The sequence below is a fragment of the Podarcis muralis genome, chromosome 6, assembly GCF_964188315.1.
Source record: "Podarcis muralis chromosome 6, rPodMur119.hap1.1, whole genome shotgun sequence".
Classification (NCBI taxonomy): domain Eukaryota; kingdom Metazoa; phylum Chordata; class Lepidosauria; order Squamata; family Lacertidae; genus Podarcis; species Podarcis muralis.
The window spans coordinates 8,236,979-8,255,447 of record NC_135660.1 but is presented as its reverse complement, the minus strand read 5'-3'; the positions used below and the strand labels follow the sequence as shown (position 1 = coordinate 8,255,447).

Sequence of the window (18,469 nt, the reverse complement as noted above, 5' to 3'; positions counted from 1 at the left end):
GCCACAGCCCTCCCTCGTTGAACCTCTCTCGGATCTGGCGTCTTCATCCACATCCACGTCAGTGCCATCCTCCCTGCATTCATGGACATTGGAAGTGATTGGAAATCAAAGGAAGAAGGAAGGGGACTCTGGGAGATCTGTGGGTGAGAGGAATGGAGCAGCCTTGAATGTCAGGCTGGAGAGCCTAAATCAGGGATGGGGAACCTGTGGCTCTCTAGATGTCGTTTGACCGCAACTCCCAATATTGTTCACCATTGGTTCTCCTAGCTGGGGTGATGCTGTGGACAGAAAGCACCACCCTCGCTCTGATTTGGCTTTATTATGACGCCACAGTAGTCAGTTAGATTTGGCTGTGGCCAAAGCTAGTTCAGAACGAGGGCAAGGTCTTCATGTTCTCACTCGGGGTGGGGGGGGAGGATGGTACCCAGCAATAAGGTTCAGTTGTTGCCTCCATTAGGACTGTGAATCAGGTCGCAGCTAAAAAGGTAAGAGGAAGATACAGATCACCACCAAGGCCCTTTTCCAGCCACCATTAGGAACCTGACTTCAGGTGCTGCAGGCAACCCAGAATTTGCGCCACCAGTGTTTGCTCTGTGATAGTTCATTTATCTAGATAAAGATCAGGGTGTGCTTGTCTGTGTCTCACAACACCATATTCTTCTGCATATAAATTGCTTCAACTGATGCCAGCCTTGTGTTTTCATGTTGTTGCAGCCTGCCCTGGGATGACAATAATAATGATTAATAATATCCAAGCCATCGCTCCATGCTGTGGCCAACATGCCACAGTGATTGTTAATTTTAGGATTTGCTTGTTATTGCCCAGCCTGGCGAGGGCATTCGTTTGGGTGAGGTGTTGCAACAAAAAAGTAGGCTGAAATGTGAAGCAATTTGGTTTTTTGCATAAGTGTACCAGCTCTGCGTTTGCGTGTAATGGGGCTAAACTGGATCTCTTGTTGTGTGCCAGTAACTGAGACCTCCTCTCTCTCCTTCCCTCCCTTCCAGCCTGTGGACCGGGCACCTTCAAGTCAAAGCAGGGGGAAAGTCGGTGCACCCCTTGCCCTCCCAACAGTCGGACAAGCTCCGGGGCAGCTACTCTCTGCATGTGCCAGAACAACTATTTCCGGTCAGACACCGATCCACCTGACAGTGCCTGCACCAGTAAGTCTGCCCTTCTGCTGCTTGGAGTTTTGGTTTCACTTCAAAATGTGTTTATTTTGGGCCTATTATTCCACTCTAGCTTGAGGGTACCAAGGCCAGTGAGATGATCCTTTAAGGTAGCACATGAATGCATTTCTACTTCCGCCCATTGCTTTGTTGACGAAACTAACAATTTGCAAAAGATTTGCAAAGCTGCTTCGGGAATTGGGAAGATGGGAGAAGAGGTATGCTGGTGACGCCACACAGAAATGGCTTTTGGGGTGGGGTGGAGCCTCTACGCTAACTTTGGGGTGCTGTTGCTTACTGGAAGGAAAGGTAGCCGGGAGGCTGGCGTGGTGTAAACGCACCGGCAGAACCAATCCTGTGCTTCTGCCGATGTTTATGCCCCACACCAATTTCCTTCCCCATCTCCCTCCCCGTGAGCAATAGCAACCTTCCTGCCAAGAACCTCCGCTCTACCCAGCCAGCGGTTTCTGATGTCACAGGTACTAGCCAATTGGTTCCCTCTGCAGCCAGCTTTACCCTGGCTCAGACTAAACCATGCTGCAGACTTGCAGAACCAGTCTTCTTTTTTTCAGAGCTTGGTTCGGGAGAGAAAAGGGTACATTTGCATTGTACCCACTCAAACCGCCACGCCTAAAAGCGTTACCTCTGCTTCCTCCAATACGAGGTGGTTGTAAAGATGACTAGAGAAACTTGTATGCAAAACTCGTCAAAGACTCACGTGCCTTTATGTAAATGCTGAGCAACATTTTATTTTATTTTTGGAGAGGGGGTGGCGAAAAGTTATGGGGAAAGCCCAGCTTTGAGGGAAGTCTTTCGGGGCCTTGAGCCTCTTTTGATCCCGCGGCAGGTGTCCCGTCGGCCCCGCGCAACGTCATATCCAACGTGAACGAGACGTCCCTGGTGCTGGAGTGGAGCGAGCCCCGCGACTCCGGGGGCCGGGACGACCTGCTCTACAACGTCATCTGCAAGAAGTGCAGCGTGGAGCGCCGGCTGTGCATGCGCTGCGACGACAACGTGGAGTTTGTCCCCCGCCAACTCGGCCTGACCGAGAGGCACATTTACATCAGCAACCTCATGGCTCACACGCAGTACACCTTCGAGATCCAGGCCGTCAACGGGGTCTCCAGCAAGAGCCTCCAGAACCCCCAGTTTGCCTCTGTCAACATCACCACCAACCAGGCAGGTGAGTGCTTCATGGGAAAGGGAGGGCAGCTGCCTAGGCTCTCCCTGGCAATCTCTGCCGAGCCAGCGGTGGAGCAGGAAGCTCTGGGATGGAGGCCCTTTCATGCCAAACAGGCCTTGAACTTGGAGCCCTGGAGCTGCCATGGATTCCTGTAAGTGTGTTGGGCGTCTGGTTGTGCATCTAGCCAAGGATTTAAGGTTGCTGTTGTCGAGAACGTAAATGGTGTTGGTGGTTCTTGCTTAAAGAATCGGGAAGGAGCCTTACGGTAACTACGTCCTTTATTTCTAAAATCTTGCCCGAGGTTTGTTTGTTTTTAATGAGTTTGTACGCATTTCCCCTCCTTCGATGAAATGAGCCAGTGCGATGGCCTTCCAGGCTCCCCAGACCTTGGATCCACCTTTCTAGAGCTGAAGGAGGAAGTTTGGAAGAGAGATGTTCTTTCCGACTTCTTCTTCCATCTCTATGCCCTTTTCCAGGCTCAGATCGATTCTCCTGGAGCTGGCTTTTACCCAGATCTCATGGGAGAGCAAAGTATGTGCACACACTCTTTCTCTCCTGTCTCTTGGGACGGGAGGAGAGTGATACGAGGAAGGGGAGCGACCAGATGAGTGGCTCCAACACTCATTCAGAAATACAAATGTGGGGCCACTGACCTCCAAAGATTGGGAGCTCCTGTTGTGGAAGCAGGATGGCCAGGGCCAGCTCATCCATGAGACAAGGTGAAGCAAGTGCCGCAGGCAGCAAGATCCACGGGGATGGCAGATCCGGCATCCAAGAACACATTGCTCACTTCTGCTGCTAGACCTGCTGTCTCCTCAGCAACCCTCTCCCCAAATGCTGCCTCCACAGTGGCCTCGCGGTGAATAGGAGGCACTGCTGGTCTCCTCCCACCCTCTGTTACCAGTGTTGATCTTCATCCCACCCCCCTTTGCTCATGGTGTAGATATTCACTCCCCTCTTCTCCCCTGGCAAGGGGGCGCCATTTTGTGGTTTGCCTCAGGTGCCAAAATGTCTTGAGCCGGCCCTGATAGTGGGCATCATTCCATGATGTGAATGGAATGTTCCAATGTGACTGGTGGGAAATTGCTGGTGGAGCTTGGTGAAGGGCTACCAACCTTTCCAGAAGGCTGCTACTGTAGGGATATGCAATAGAGGAAGCGAAAAGGGTTTCCATTCCGGATGAGGGACTGGATCTTCCAGCTCAGGTCCTGCATTCCAGTGGCTTAGCAGACACGTTGGCGCCTATCATGCCTTTCACAGTGACCTGTTTGACACAGCGAATGGAACGCCAGTTGGCTCTCCAGTGGATTTGAGCCATTTTTAGTGGTCTTGCGAATGTTTCGTTCTGCCTCCAGCTTTATTTGAGTCCTGGAAATCTTAGAAAATGGCAGTAGAAATCTGGCTAAGTAACACATTTGGAAAATCTAACATTCATGCTGGAGAAAACAATTCACATAAGAAATACTGGTGATTCTCAGACTTGCAAAACACCGACATTTAAACCCACAAAACAAGCAAAACACAGGTGAAATAGACAGGCAACATTCACCCCCCAAAAAGGCAGCGCAAACACACACAACCTAACAAGAAAATTGCAGGTGAACCCCTGGCTTCCAAAAAAAAAACCAACTGCCCAAAATACAGGGAAAGCACCCCAAAAGCACCAGGGTGGCCCCCCTCCTCAGAAACAATAATGCATCCAAGGAAATGGCTATTCCTCAAACTTACAAAGCACCTACAGGTTTGCCTTTCCCCCTCTTACTTGAATGTTTTGGATGGGAGCTGGAAGACCAGGCTGCTTTCTTTCCTTTGAGCACCCAAATCAGGCCCAGAAGATCCTAGAGCAGCCTTTCTCAACCTGTGGGTCCCCAGATGTTGTTGGACTACAACTCCCATCACCCCTAGCTAGCAAGGCCAGAGCTCAGGGATGATGGGAGTTGTAGTCCGACAACATCTGGGGATCCATAGGTTGAGAACCGCTGTCCTAGAGAAAGGAAAGGAAGCTGGAAGCCTGCACTGCTCTTTCCTGCCAGCCCTGCTGCTGCTGGCTCCTTAAAAAGAGAGAGAGAGACAATAACAATCTTTGTGAAAAGCATTTTGAAAATCAGGAGTGATGGGGAGCCCTGATGGACCCCAAGGGAAATATTGGGGGGGGGGACAGAGGCACCATGGTGTCTTTGGGTGTTGCATTGAGGACCTCAGCGACTCACATGTTCATCCCTCGAGTTGTCTGTCAAGGGAGCCAAATAAGTTGTTATTTCTGCTGATAAAGAGGGAGGCTGACGCTTCTTCTCACCCCCCCCCCCCCCGTTCCACAGCTCCTTCAGCAGTTCCCACAATGCATCTGCACGGCAGCACGGGAAGCAGCATGACTCTTTCCTGGGAGCCTCCGAAACAGCCCAATGGGATCATCCTGGACTACGAGATAAAGTACTTTGAGAAGGTAAAGCTAATCCTCTGGCAGGGACGTGAGGGGCACACTTCAGCTTGACAAACACTCGGCACACTTCTTTTCCCGCTGGGAGGGGAATTAGGTAGTGTGCTGAATTCTACTGCGGTAGCCAAGCAGGTGAGCCAGCCAAACAGGAAGACCTCCGTTCAAATCTTGCCGTTTGTGCTGCTGCCCTGTCTGCAAGGTGGGCTATGATGCTGGCATACTTCACAGGGGTGGTTGTGATGATTGCTGCAGAGATGGGGGAATCTTTCAGGCGTTGTGGGACTCTCAACTCCCACCAGCCCCGGCCACTATGAACAGTGGGAGTTGGGGAACAGCATCATCTGGAGGGTGCTGGATTATATTCCATATATAACGAAACACTTTGGCAACGAGAGGTGCAGTACAGAGCAACGGTTAATAACCTTTGAAGGTGACCCAGAAACTACAACTAATCCAGAATGTGGCAGCTAGACTGGTGACTGGGGGCAGCCACTGAGACCACATAACACCAGTCTTGAAAGACCTACATTGGCTCCCAGTACGTTTCCGGGCACAATTCAAAGTGTTGGTGTTAACCTTTAAAGCCCTAAACGGCCTCAGTCCTGTATACCTGAAGGAGCGTTTCCACCCCCATCGTTCTACCCGGACACTGAGGTCCAGCGCCGAGGGCCCTCTGGCGGTTCCCTCATTGCGAGAAGCAAAGTTACAGGGAACCAGGCAGAGGGCCTTCTTGGTAGTGGCGCCTGCCCTGTGGAACGCCCTCCCATCAAATGTCAAAGAGATAAACAACTACCTGACATTTAGAAGACACCTGAAAGGGAAGTTTTTAATGTGTGGCATTTTAATGTATAAAAATCTTTGTTGGAAGCTGCCCAGAGTGGCTGGGGAAACCCAGCCAGATGAGCGTGGCATAAATAATAATAATAATAATAATAATAATAATAATAATAATAATAATTATTATTATTATTATTATTATTACAGCAGCAACCAATAATGATGATTAGCGATGATAAGGAGGAGAGAATGCAGGTTATTTAATGGGGGAAGCATCTTATCAATGTAGGGTGCCTTTCTATAGAGAAAACCACTAGAAAGTTATGCAAAGGAGAATTCTGGGGTGACCCTGAACTCTTTTGCTCTGCGTGTCCCTTCTTGTAGAGATGCCTAAAGCAGGTGTGGGGAACCTTTGGCCCTCTAGGTGTTAGGAACATAAGAAGAACTTGTTGGATCAGTCCAATGACCCATCTAGTCCAGCATCCTGTTCTCACAGTGGCAAACCAGGTGCCTGTGGGAAACCAGCAAGCAGGATTTGAGCGCAAGAGCAACTCTACCTTCCTGCAGTTTCCAGTGACTGGTCTTCATAAGCATTACTGCCTCCAACTGTGGAAGCAGAAGACAGCCATCAGGGCTAGTGGCCTTTGACTGCTGTTCCTCCATGAATTAGTCTACTCCTCTTTTAAAACCATCCAAGTCAGGGAAGGGCTGGATGTGACCCTGCGATGCCCCTTTTCTCTTTCCCTGCAGCAGGAGCAGAGCGACGGCATCGCCAACACCGTCACCAGCCAGAAGAACAACGTGCGCTTGGAAGGGCTGAAGTCCAACTCTGCCTACATGGTGCAGGTCCGGGCTCGCACGGTGGCCGGCTATGGGATGTACAGCCTCCCCATGGAGTTTCGGACACCAGTGGAGGATGGTATGAGCTCTGCACCTTCCCCTCCCTTCCCCACAGGCTTCTGCTGTCCAAGCATCTCCCTTCCTTCTCCACTCCCACCTTCCAACACTCTTCCTCCCTCTTCTTCCTCTCCTAACAGGCTCCAGTAGCAAGAGCTTCCAGGAACTGCCTCTTATCGTGGGCTCAGCTACCGCAGGCCTCGTCTTCGTGATCGCGGTCGTGGTGATAGCCATTGTCTGCTTCAGGTACTGGTGGGGGCGAGGGAGAGCCTGAGCTCCAGGGAGGGGCGTGACTATTCATTCTGTCAAGGATCGGATCTGGCTATATTAGCGATAGACAATTTGTGGTGCTGTCCAGATGTTTCAGCCTACGGCTCCCATCCCTCCAGATGTTGCTAGACTCTCAACTCCCAGCATGGCCAATGGTGGTAATCCACAGAGTCCAGAGGGCACCACGTTGGCTATCCCCGGCTTGCATGAGCAAGCAAAAGTCTTGCGGCACCTCCAAGACTGATTGATTATGACTTAAGTCAGGGACGGGGAGACTTCGCCTTTCTAGAAGTTGTTGGACTCCCAATTCTCATCATCCCTGAGCCCGTGCTGGAAATTAGCCAGGCACAAGGCGCATTTTGCAACTGGTGTGAGTCCCATTGCAACCGCATGGAGATCTCTGAATACCAGGTTGGCAACTGGGGAAAGCAAAACGTCACTTAGAGAAGGATTTGAAGTATTTTTCTCAAAGCTTGCATTTGCTTTATTCTGGATTGTTTTATTTGATGCTTTGATGTATTGTAAACCGCTTTGAGATTTGTTCTTTAAAATATAAAGTGGTATAGAAATGAAACCAACAGCAAGAAAGATCTCATCGGGGGTGGGGGGAGGTGCCTAGACATTCCATTGTGGCGACCTCAACTGTGGCTTAAGGTGCCATTTGGTGATCAGCTTATATATATACAGTGGAACCTCTACTTATGGACATCATCCATTCCGAGGTCCATCCACTGGTCGAAACGGGACACTAGAAGAGGCGTCTTGTGCACGTGCACGTTTGGTGGTAGTGCGCTTCTGCGCATGCGCAGACGGCGGCAGCCACTTCTGCACACGCGCAGATGGCAGAAGCCGCATGCGCGAATCGTGGCAAACCCAGTGTTTACTTCCGGGTTTGCTGCAAATGCAACTTGGAACGTCCACGAGACGAGGCGTATGTAAGTCGAGGTTCCACTGTATATGAGTTTCTAACTCATGCTGGTTAGGGTCAATAGTCGTTGCAGTTTGACCGCTTCTAGAAGGACCGCAGGTGCCCCCATCTCACCAACTTTCGTGGACTTGATTCCACTTCATCAGATGCATGGTGTGCAATTCTCAGTTGTCCATGTCTGTATAGATATCTGTATATCCATGGAGGCGAAAGGAATTATAAGCCACGAGGTCAGAGGGAAGCAGAATGCAGAAAGTGCAGACTGTGGCCCTTCAGTTAGAGGTGCAATGAATGCAACTTAAGCACAGAAGCCCTTTATAGCACCCTGCCTTCATGGTATTCCCAGGGCTGATTGAATACTCTCCAGCTATCATTTGTGCATGGATGATAATAACTGCATAGATAACAGACCAAGAGGATGGGTGGAGTATATTTCGGCTCTCTGTGTGCAGTGGTGTTCAGTGTTCCAGTGCTCAGGTTTTGGTGGAACCTGCGCGTAACGTTGCAGGCTCTTTGATGCCTTCTTTTCTCTTTGGGCAGGAAGCAACAAAACAACACAGACTCAGAGTATACAGAGAAGCTGCAGCAATACAGTGAGTATCAAGCCAGGGGTGGCATGAGCACCTGAGTCACACAGGCATGTGAACGTTGTTTTTGTGGGTTCTGCTTTCTCAAGCCTGCATTTATTTCCCAGAGATGCCTGCATGCCTGTGTGTGCTCAGCAGCCCCAAAGGCGGCAGTCACCCTTGTAGCTGCTGCCAAAGGCTGCATGTAAACCTCTTCGTCCTCTTTCTCTGATGGAAAGGTGGTACATAGCGGTGAGGATCATGTATCCTCACAACTGTGCTCCCTTATGGCAATTCCTGGCGGCCTTCTTCCAACCCCAAGAACCTTTGCATTCCATTTTGACAAAAGAGATTACAAGTTTCTAGCCCTCATTGTAATAAGGAAAAACTGCCCACAGTATTCAGAACAGGATTTTCCTTTACGGGTGTCACTGAATTGAAGGCATGTAAAAAACGCCTTTTTAGTTTAAAAAGAAAAATAATTGCATAATTTGCCACCAGACCTACCGTTGGGCAAAAAGAATCCCGCATTGCAGGGGGTTGGACTAGATGACCCTCGCGGTCCCTTCCAACTCCACAATTCTATAATTATATGATTCTAATCTCGGGGATAATCGAGAAGAACCTAGGCGAGTCAAACTTAAATGAGACCCAGATATGTCTGATAAAAGCATGTGTCCTTATCCATCGCCTCTCTGTCCTTGCAGTCACTCCAGGGATGAAGGTTTATATCGACCCTTTCACTTACGAGGACCCCAACGAAGCCGTCCGGGAGTTTGCCAAGGAAATCGACATTTCGTGCGTGAAAATCGAGGAGGTGATTGGAGCAGGCAAGTCACCTGATGGCGGCCCAGCTCCTCCCTTCCACCAAGTGAAGAGGAGGGGGCGGGGTTTGGCTGTGCTCTCGGTGGGTGTGGCCACTCACTTCCGTCATGTGACCGTCTTGCCCTCCCACAGGTGAATTCGGAGAAGTCTGCCGGGGTCGCCTCAAGCTTCCAGGCAGGAGGGAGATCTTTGTGGCCATCAAAACACTGAAAGTGGGCTACACGGACCGGCAGAGGCGAGACTTCCTGAGCGAGGCCAGCATCATGGGGCAGTTTGACCACCCAAACATCATTCACCTGGAGGGGGTGGTCACCAAGAGCCGACCCGTCATGATCGTCACGGAGTTCATGGAGAACTGCGCCCTCGACTCCTTCCTGCGGGTGAGCAGGTCTCCCTGGTCTTGCCAAGAGCTTCCTGGGCTCTTTTCCAGCAGACGTTAATAATAATAATAATAATAATAATAATAATAATAATAATAATAATAATAATTTATTTATTATTTATGCCCCGCCCATCTGGCTGGGCTTCCCCAGCCACTCTGGGCGGCTTCCAACAAAATATTAAAATACAATAGTACGTCAAACATTAAAAGCTTCCCTAAACAGGGCTGCCTTCAGATGTCTTCTAAAGTCTGGTAGTTGTTGTTCTCTTTGACATCTGGTGGGAGGCGTTCCACAGGGCAGGTGCCACTACCCAGAAGGCCCTCTGCCTGGTTCCCTGTAACTTGGCTTCTCGCAGTGTGGGAACTGCCAGCAGCATACTCCATTATCTTTCTTATCCATTCTTCCTTGGTTGGAGCTTCTTCTTCCTTCCATTTCTGCACATATAGAATCCAAGCTGCTGTTGGTGCATACATAAGCAACTTTAACATTTTTTTTGGGGGGGGGGATTTCAGCCCATATCATCCCTAACAGAAACACTTTGGGCTTTATAAATATACTCATCCTTGTGGTCTCTTCCAATTCTATGATCAGTACGTTTCCGAGCACAATTCAAAGTGTTGGTGCTGACCTTTAAAGCCCTAAACGGCCTCGGTCCAGTATACCTGAAGGAGCGTCTCTATCCCCATCATTCTGCCCGGACGCTGAGGTCCAACGCCGAGGGCCTTCTGGCGGTTCCCTCATTGCGAGAAGCAAAGCTACAGGGAACCAGGCAGAGGGCCTTCTCGGTAGTGGCGCCCGCCCTGTGGAACGCCCTTCCAGCAGATGTCAAAGCGATAAACAACTACCTGACATTCAGAAGACATCTTAAGGCAGCCCTGTTCAGGGAAGTTTTTAACGTGTGATATTTTATTGTATTTGTGGTTTTTATGGAAGCCGCCCAGAGTGGCTGGGGAGGCCCAGCCAGATGGGCGGGGTATAAATAAATTATTATTATTATTATTATTATTATTATTATTATTATTATTATTATTATTATTATTATTATTATCTGAGCCATATTCAACCCATCAAATGTGGATGTGTTGCTCCAATGTTTGGCAGGGGTTGCTTGTCACCTGACATATTGCACGAGCCCATTTGCTTGCGATGCACAAGCCGTGTGTGCCTGTGTGTGTGTGTATGCACGCACCATGGCAAGTGTGCTGGGCCTGGGGGTAACCTGTGAAACATGGTCCAGGACCGGACCAGAATCCAAAGGTTCTGCTAGGAGTCAGTCCGACAGGGCCAAGGCAGGACACGAGGCAGGAAACCAGACAAGGTCAGGTACAGGATCTCAGGCAGGATCTAGCACACAGCAATGTTGCTCCCGCAGCCTGGGGCAGGGTCCGACAGCCTTTTATCTTTGTCAGGGTAGCAGCTGGTCCTGATCCCCCGGCAACTCACCTCCCTGTTTTGCCCAAAGGCAAGCACTCCTCCTGCGAGTACTCAGGTCTCTCCTTCTCTCAGACCTCAGTCTCTGCAACTTGGGAGACGTTGATGGGTTACTAGACCCAGGGGCCACCTCAGCCTCCCCTGACCAAACCAGTAGTGGAGCAGCTGTAAGTGATGGCCCAGCTGAAGGCAAAGAGGTAATCCCCACATCTGGAGCCAGGGAAGGCTCAGGCCCCTGACTCGGCCCAGCTGGTGCTTGTTGCAGGGGAACCTGTGCAGACTGGGACTCTTCAGGATCAGGCCCCAGACTTGGTTCAGGTGATGCCTGAGGCAAAGGATCCAGTGCAGACTGAGTCTCCTCTGGTTCCGAGTCCGAGCCTGAGTCCCAGGCCATCACAGCAAGCATAGGCAGGGAAGCAGCACATGGAGAGCTGATCTTTTCAAACCTGAGCAATTCTTTCTGACCCCTCTTCTTGTTCCACCAACAGCTGAATGACGGGCAGTTCACGGTGATCCAGCTGGTTGGCATGCTTCGCGGCATCGCCGCTGGCATGAAGTACCTGTCCGAGATGAACTACGTGCACCGGGACCTGGCAGCCCGCAACATCTTGGTCAACAGCAACCTGGTGTGCAAAGTGTCCGACTTCGGGCTCTCGCGCTTCTTGGAGGATGACCCCGCGGACCCCACCTACACCAGCTCGCTGGTATGTGACACCCTCGCCGCCATGCCCTGTCCCTCCCCTCTCAGAGGCCTGGCAGAGAAGCCCTGTATAAGTACTGGTCTCTCCGCACAGAGATATCTAGGGCCACTTGAACGCTATAAGGAAACCCTGCAGGGAAAGAAGAGTTACCCCGATGAGGCCAGAACTAGAATTAAGAAGAGCACAAAAAAAATATGCTGAGGGAAGAACTAGTGGGAGGTCCACATCTTTGGGAAGAGACCATAGCCTAGTGGTTAGAGCCACTGCTTGGCTTCCAGGTTCAATCCCAATGGTGTCTCCAGGTAGAGACCCTTTGTCTGAAAACTTGGGACAGCCTGATGCATTACAGTTTAAAAATAAATAAATTGGAATGCAACTCTCATTAGCCCAGCATAATCAGGCTGACCCCATCTCCCTCCTGAAGGGGTTGGCGCTAATTAACGGTATCAAGTGTCTCTTCCCACAGGGCGGCAAGATCCCGATCCGGTGGACGGCCCCGGAAGCCATCGCCTACCGCAAGTTCACGTCTGCCAGCGACGTGTGGAGCTACGGGATCGTCATGTGGGAGGTGATGTCCTACGGCGAAAGACCTTACTGGGATATGTCCAACCAGGATGTAAGTACGGCCTCCTCCTGTGTAGGAGAAGGAGAGGTGCAGGAGCAAAAGCGCCCCTCCGTGACCCCTTGCCTGTTTCTCACTAGGTGATCAACGCTGTGGAGCAAGACTACCGCCTTCCACCGCCCATGGACTGCCCCACGGCGCTGCACCAGCTCATGCTGGACTGCTGGGTGCGCGACCGCAACCTCCGGCCCAAGTTCTCGCAGATCGTGAACACACTCGACAAGCTGATCCGCAACGCGGCCAGCCTGAAGGTCATCGCCAGCGTGCAATCTGGGTCAGTGCCGTTCGCCCCCTCACCCTCTCCAAGCACAGGCAACCTGCTGTGTCTGGACTAACTGTGCCAAGTTTCTAGCTCTCATGGAGGAAAGATAAATAAGCAAACCTCGGATATATCTATCTATGGCCTTGGGGGCTGGAGTCAGGCAGCAACCGGGGCTGGAGCGACGAGCAAAGAGGGTGGACAGGGAAGCGCACAGCCGCCTTTAGCCTCCTCGCGCGACACTGGACTGCCAGGACTGCCCCCCTGAGGCTCAGCCCCACACGCAGCCCGCTCTCCCCCTCCTGAGCCTTGCCTGACCTCTGGGCTCTCTCATCCTTCGCAGCGTTTCCCAGCCCCTCCTGGACCGCACCGTTCCGGATTACACCACCTTCACCACTGTGGGCGACTGGCTCGACGCCATCAAAATGGGGCGGTACAAGGAGAACTTCGTCAACGCCGGATTCGCCTCCTTCGACCTGGTCGCCCAAATGACAGCCGAGTAAGTACGAAGGGGCGGGGCAAAGCACACAGTGGCCCCAGGAGACCGGGCCGTTTCCAGATAAGCCAGACAACGTTGCAGGGGGAGGCCGAGACTGGCATGTTATGTCACCTGGGTACGATCTCAGGGGCCAGGTGATGACTGGAGCATCCTCACCAGGGATGCTACAAGCCACAGGGGAACAGAGATGGGCTTGTAGTTCCCTGGTCCACTTGTGGTGGGCAACCTAACGCCTGCTTTTGGCTAGGATGCATTCAGAGTGTGCTGGACATGGCATACAGTTGAGACTTCTTGATGCTTTTAAGCAAGAGAGTGCCTACCCAGGGCCTCCCAGCTCCTTGATTCTGTGACCTCTCAAAATCATGCCCATTTTAATATGTCTGTTTATTACGCATTGCTCTTCCAATCCTATGGAATGGTGGAGACAGTGTGGGGCACCGAAGCCCACTCCCTTGCGCTCTGAAAATCTGGCTTCCACCATCCCCTTTTGACATTAGACTCCTGGAATTGTCCAGTTCTTTTGTACCCTGTGTTTGCAGCTTTTAAGCGTCAGTAACTGCCTGGCCATAGGGACGCGGGTGGCGCTGTGGGTTAAACCACAGAGCCTAGGACTTGCCGATCAGAAGGTCGGTGGTTCGAATCCCCGCAACGGGGTGAGCTCCTGTTGCTCAGTCCCTGCTCCTGACAACCTAGCAGTTCGGAAGGACATCGAAGTGCAAGTAGATAGATAGGTACCGCTCCGGCGGGAAGGTAAACGGCGTTTCCGTGCGCTGCTCTGGTTCGCCAGAAGCGACTTAGTCATGCTGGCCACATGACCCGGAAGCTGTACGCCGGCTCCCTTGGCCTATAAAGTGAGATGAGCGCCACAACCCCAGAGTCGGTCATGACTGGACCTAATGGTCAGGGGTCCCTTTACCTTTAACTGCCTGATCACTGTCAGACACTGGACTATGGCCACATTCACACCATACATTTAAAGCACCGTGAGACCCCTTTAAACAGCCAGGGCTTCCCCTAAAACAGGGGTCTGCAACCCGCAGCTCCGGAGCCGCATGTGGCTCTTTTACACCTTTGCCGCAGCTCCGGGGCGGATACTAGCGAGGGGAGGAGGCGCATTGTGCGCCCCGACTCTCCCCACTGTGGCGGGCACTGTACTGGCTGTGACATCGCATGGGGGCGGTGCATGCGTTAGTCACGCACCGTCCCGACGTCACCTTCCCGCCCGCTGTCAGATCGGAGGGCAGCGGCGCGCATGCTTTAAATGTCACAATGGTTTTGCGGCTCCCAGTTTTTTTTCCTTCGGAAACGGGTCCAAGTGGCTCTTTTTGTCTTAAAGGTTGCAGACCCCTGCCCTAAAAGAATTCCAGGAGTTTTTAAAGGGTTCTGAGAACAGTTAGAAAAACCCTGTTCACTTCCCAGAACCACAGTTCCCAGAGTGGTTTATCAGGCAATCCTTCTGCACAGGGAACTCTGGGAATTGTAGCCCTGTGAGAGGAACAGGGGCCTCCTAGCAACCCTCAATGACCTTAACAAACTACACTTCCCAGGATTCTTTTGGGGAAGCCACGACTGCTTTAAATGTGAGTGTTGCCCCAGGTGGAGCCTTTGCCTAACCCTACATTTCCCTTCAACATTTTTGGGTTTTGATCATCCACACCCGACCTCCATCATGCTGTCTTCTGTGTCCAGAGAGCTCCTCTTCATTCCTTGCATTTGGACTGTGGAATGAAATTCTCACCAGCCTACCGGGCAGGGGTGGGTGGGTGGGGAGATGACAGTCTTTTGTAGGCGATTCATCGTCCGGGGTCACAACTCGCCATCTCCTGGTGCCAGCCCCTAGTCGAAAGATCCTTGCTGGTGCCAAATGTGGCGAGCCGGCACTTGAGTATTTGCCGAGACCTTCATGGGACATGCATTCCATCAAGTCAATCCTCTTGTACTGACTTCAGCACTGCCAAAAAAAAAAAGCAAAGGAAGACTTTGAATTGGCCCTTTGTTAGGCCAGGGACTCAGAATCCCCCCGTGCCTTCGCTTGAGAACAGTGGTGCTCTGGATTTAAATGTCTTATTGCAGGGGTGGGGGTGGGTTCTGCAGAGGGCCATGCACATTGAGTCACTCTCTCCGGAATGTGCCAAGCCAGCCCCGCTGCATCGAGGGCTCTCCTTTCTCTTCTGCTAAGTGGGGGCCTCTGGACGCCTGCCCCAGAGGCCTTCACTGATGGCACCGCTGCTCAAGAATGGTCCTGTCCGGGGCAGGGAGGTGTCCTCCATGTGTGGACTGTTCACAGAGCCTCACTGCCCAGCAAAAAAATTAATTAAAAGATCCCCAGCTGCTTAAACACGGACTCTGTATTCTTAAGGTCCAGAGACACTAACCACAGTCGTACCCAAGTGTCAAGTGGAGAAGAGGAAGGTCATCTGAAGGGGGCAGGCAGGACTGTGGCTGAAAAAGTCAATTCATTAAATGGAAGTCAGTTCACCACTAAAAATAGAGTCGTGTCCATCCAGCACAGTGCTAAGTTAGTGGTTCCATCAGGACAAAGATTTACGATTGCACAGTGGAACTTCTGCCTTAAAAATTGTATTGAATTTGAGAACTCTGATTGCCTTGTGTGTTAGTGATTCTGACCACAATGTTTTAATATAGGTCATTATTATTACCCACCACGTTGCATCTTTTTAGGGTACCTAGTGAGTTCATGGCCAGGGAGAGATTTAAATGCAACTCATGCCCCTGAGCAAAAACACACTGCTCTCCACCAGCCCTCCCATTGATGCATCTGGTGGCAGGGAGTTCCATGGGTCAGCTGCACTTACTCCCTTTCCTGCACCTACCGACACCCCCCAAAAGCTGAGTTCCCCTTTCCATGCATTGCTAACTCCTTTGCTCCCTGTGTCTTTCCAGGGACTTGCTCAGGATAGGAGTGACGCTAGCAGGACACCAGAAGAAGATTCTGAGCAGCATACAGGACATGAGGTTACAAATGAACCAGACGTTGCCAGTTCAGGTTTGACGGCTGAGGACTCTGGCTTGGAATGGACCCGACGGGGGAACCTCCCTGGGATTCTAGTTTGTGGTGCTGCCCAGCTTCCTGAGTGTGGGGCGGGGAGAGGTGTCGTTCTCTCTCCACCCCACAACCCTCCACCCCCATATTTTTGCGTGGAGCCTATTGGCTTGTCAACAGACCTCTGGCGGGACGGACTAGGGTGGTCCTAGCTAGATTAACGGCACGCGGGGGGAGAGGCCTGAAGGAAACCCTGCCTTTTTCTTCTTTCCCCCCTTTCCCCCCTTTTTTTATTTCGCTGTTGCGTGCTCGCAATGGCGTGCCAGCAACGCGGAGTCTTCATATTGAAGGCGCATTATGGATGGGGCGGGGATGGAGGCACCGGCTCTCCCCTCTCACTGAGGCTCTCCCCCACTGCCCTCCAACGGTGCCATCGTTGTCCTTTGGGCATCTCAGCCCTCGCTGCGGAAGATTCCTCCAACTCCACGCTGCCCAAGAGGAAAAGGAATCCCCAGCCAACAACCTGCCAGAGCCGCTCTCCTCCCCAGGAAAGGGGCATCCAGCCGGGTGTTTTCCCCGCACGCCCAGAGACGATTGCGCCAGGGCCAGCTCCGCTCCCCGGGGCCGGCAGGGGGCGTCTGCAGGGAGAGATGGTGGCCGGTCCATTTGGGACCTTGAACGCTGGAACTACAAAGCCGGTGGCGGCACCGGTGAGTTTTCTACTCAAAGGAGTTGGGCGACCCGGCTCCGCGTCTTGCAATCGCAGCCGTGGGTGTTTCCAGAGACCCGTCAGCGCGAGTTTGCACAGAGATCACACGGACAGGCGGACGTTGAAAGGCAGCAGGATTCCAGAGAAAGGGGAGGCGGAGCGGAGGAGCCTTGCAATCTCAGACCCCCCCCCCCACTCCACACCCCCCGCCACGACTTCCTCCCCACCTCATGTTTTATGCAGGAAGGAGCAGGCCCTGTCAGCCGCACGCCCATCTCTGCGGATCCTTTTCTTGACACACGCTATGATCGCTGCCAAAAAGACTGGAACACTTCCCTCTATTTCCCACCCACCCACCGCCCCCCTGTTTCGTTTTGCTTTCTTCCGAAAGCCTCTGCAGCCCTGAGCCGAGGGGGCAGGAGGCTCCCTCGTGGAGGTGGCGAGCTTGCATGTGTACGAGTGCGTGTACTGGCCGTCTGGACCGTGCAAAAAGGCATGGGCCGAATAAAGGCAATAACAATTTTACTTGAGTTTCCTTCGATCGATCGATCCCTCTCTCCCCTCTCCCTTTCTCCGCTGCACAGAACCCGCAACACACACAAAATGTCAGGCACCTTCCCTTCCTTCCTTCCTCTATTATAGAGTTTTTCTTCTTCCCTTTGCCTCCAGAAGGAAGCGGGCAACGCTTTCCTTCCAGCCGCAGGCTACAAGCAACGAGACGTTGGGAGGACCTTGCAAGTGGGGTGGCAGTGGCAACTGCAGAGTGCGGCCCCACCTCCTGCTTCCCTGCTGGTATCACAGAGTTGCTTTGTGCATGTGTGTCCAGCTAACCACTGTCTCCCTTACCCACAATGCCTCTCTTCTTCCTGCGCAGCTTTGCCCAGCCACAGTGGTCCCTGGTTTTGGACCTGGAGGTACTGAGGACAGAGGGCGGGCAGGGAAAAGGGGTGATGGGAACAGTTGTGGCCACAAGGTGAGGCCCAAATCTGTCTTGTCACTGCCCCGTTCTCCTTTTTTCAGCCCTTGTACAAGGACAACCTTGGGTAGAAACTGTGAAAGCTAAAAACAGACCTGAACTCAGAGTGCTCTGCGTCTCCTCCAGAAGTCAGAACTGCTCTGGGCTTCTCTGATCCTGTGAGAGAAAAGCTGGGGAGAGAGAGACCTGTGGCCCCCCACGTGTTTTGGGAATCCTACAATTGGCCCCACCAGTGGCCAGGGATGATGGGAGTCATAGCTCAGCATCCTCATGAGCTCTCATAGGGTGTGTGTCCCGTCCCCCCCAATCCCTGCCCAAAATGCTTCTTCGCTGCTTCATTTCCTGGCTGGCTGCTGCACAACCTTAAGATACAGAAAGGACCTTGAGCGCGATGGTTGACAGCACAGCTTAGCAGAATCTAATATCCCACCTCCATCAGAGGCCTCCAGTGCAGCAGCAGCCCTCTTGGCTTAGGGGGGAAAGCTGATGGGAGGGTCCCTTTTCAGTTCCCCCCATGGCTTCCTGTGGAGAAGGGGGCCCGACAGTTGAGGAGCGAGGGAGGTTGCCCTTGGAAGCCTTCAGATACAAGCCCGTGCTCCCGATTCCCATACCCCTATGAGCTGGAGGAGGCCATCCCATAGATGCATTGTCATGTAAATGCGCACTCACACCCATACGCAGAGGCATACACTTCACTCTTGCAGTTTCTGAACATTTTCCCACCAAAATGTAGCCTTGAGAGAAGACCAGTGGCAGGTGGCTTGCCAATGGCTTTTCCTTCTTCTCCCGTTCCTTCATTGCAGGGCATTGGACCAGATGCACTGGCGGAGGAAGA

The 18,469-nt window shown here is 52.2% G+C and overlaps 1 protein-coding gene across 2 annotated transcripts in view; it reads left to right on the top strand.

Moving 5' to 3' along the window:
- Positions 1-17,183, top strand: part of EPHB3 (EPH receptor B3) — an 86,668-nt gene extending 69,485 nt beyond the window's left edge. The window contains exons 4-16 of one of the 2 annotated variants that reach the window (XM_028731687.2): positions 1,006-1,161; positions 2,015-2,350; positions 4,669-4,793; positions 6,315-6,483; positions 6,602-6,707; positions 8,200-8,252; positions 8,933-9,055; positions 9,183-9,430; positions 11,353-11,568; positions 12,032-12,181; positions 12,268-12,461; positions 12,790-12,945; positions 15,850-17,183. In XM_028731687.2, the coding sequence (XP_028587520.2) occupies positions 1,006-1,161; positions 2,015-2,350; positions 4,669-4,793; positions 6,315-6,483; positions 6,602-6,707; positions 8,200-8,252; positions 8,933-9,055; positions 9,183-9,430; positions 11,353-11,568; positions 12,032-12,181; positions 12,268-12,461; positions 12,790-12,945; positions 15,850-15,958 (2,141 nt within the window). In that variant the 3' untranslated portion in view covers positions 15,959-17,183. Of the gene's footprint in view, positions 1-1,005; positions 1,162-2,014; positions 2,351-4,668; positions 4,794-6,314; positions 6,484-6,601; positions 6,708-8,199; positions 8,253-8,932; positions 9,056-9,182; positions 9,431-11,352; positions 11,569-12,016; positions 12,182-12,267; positions 12,462-12,789; positions 12,946-15,849 lie in introns of both variants that reach the window. The other variant, XM_028731686.2, reaches the window with a different exon arrangement.
- The last annotated feature ends 1,286 nt before the right edge of the window (positions 17,184-18,469 follow it).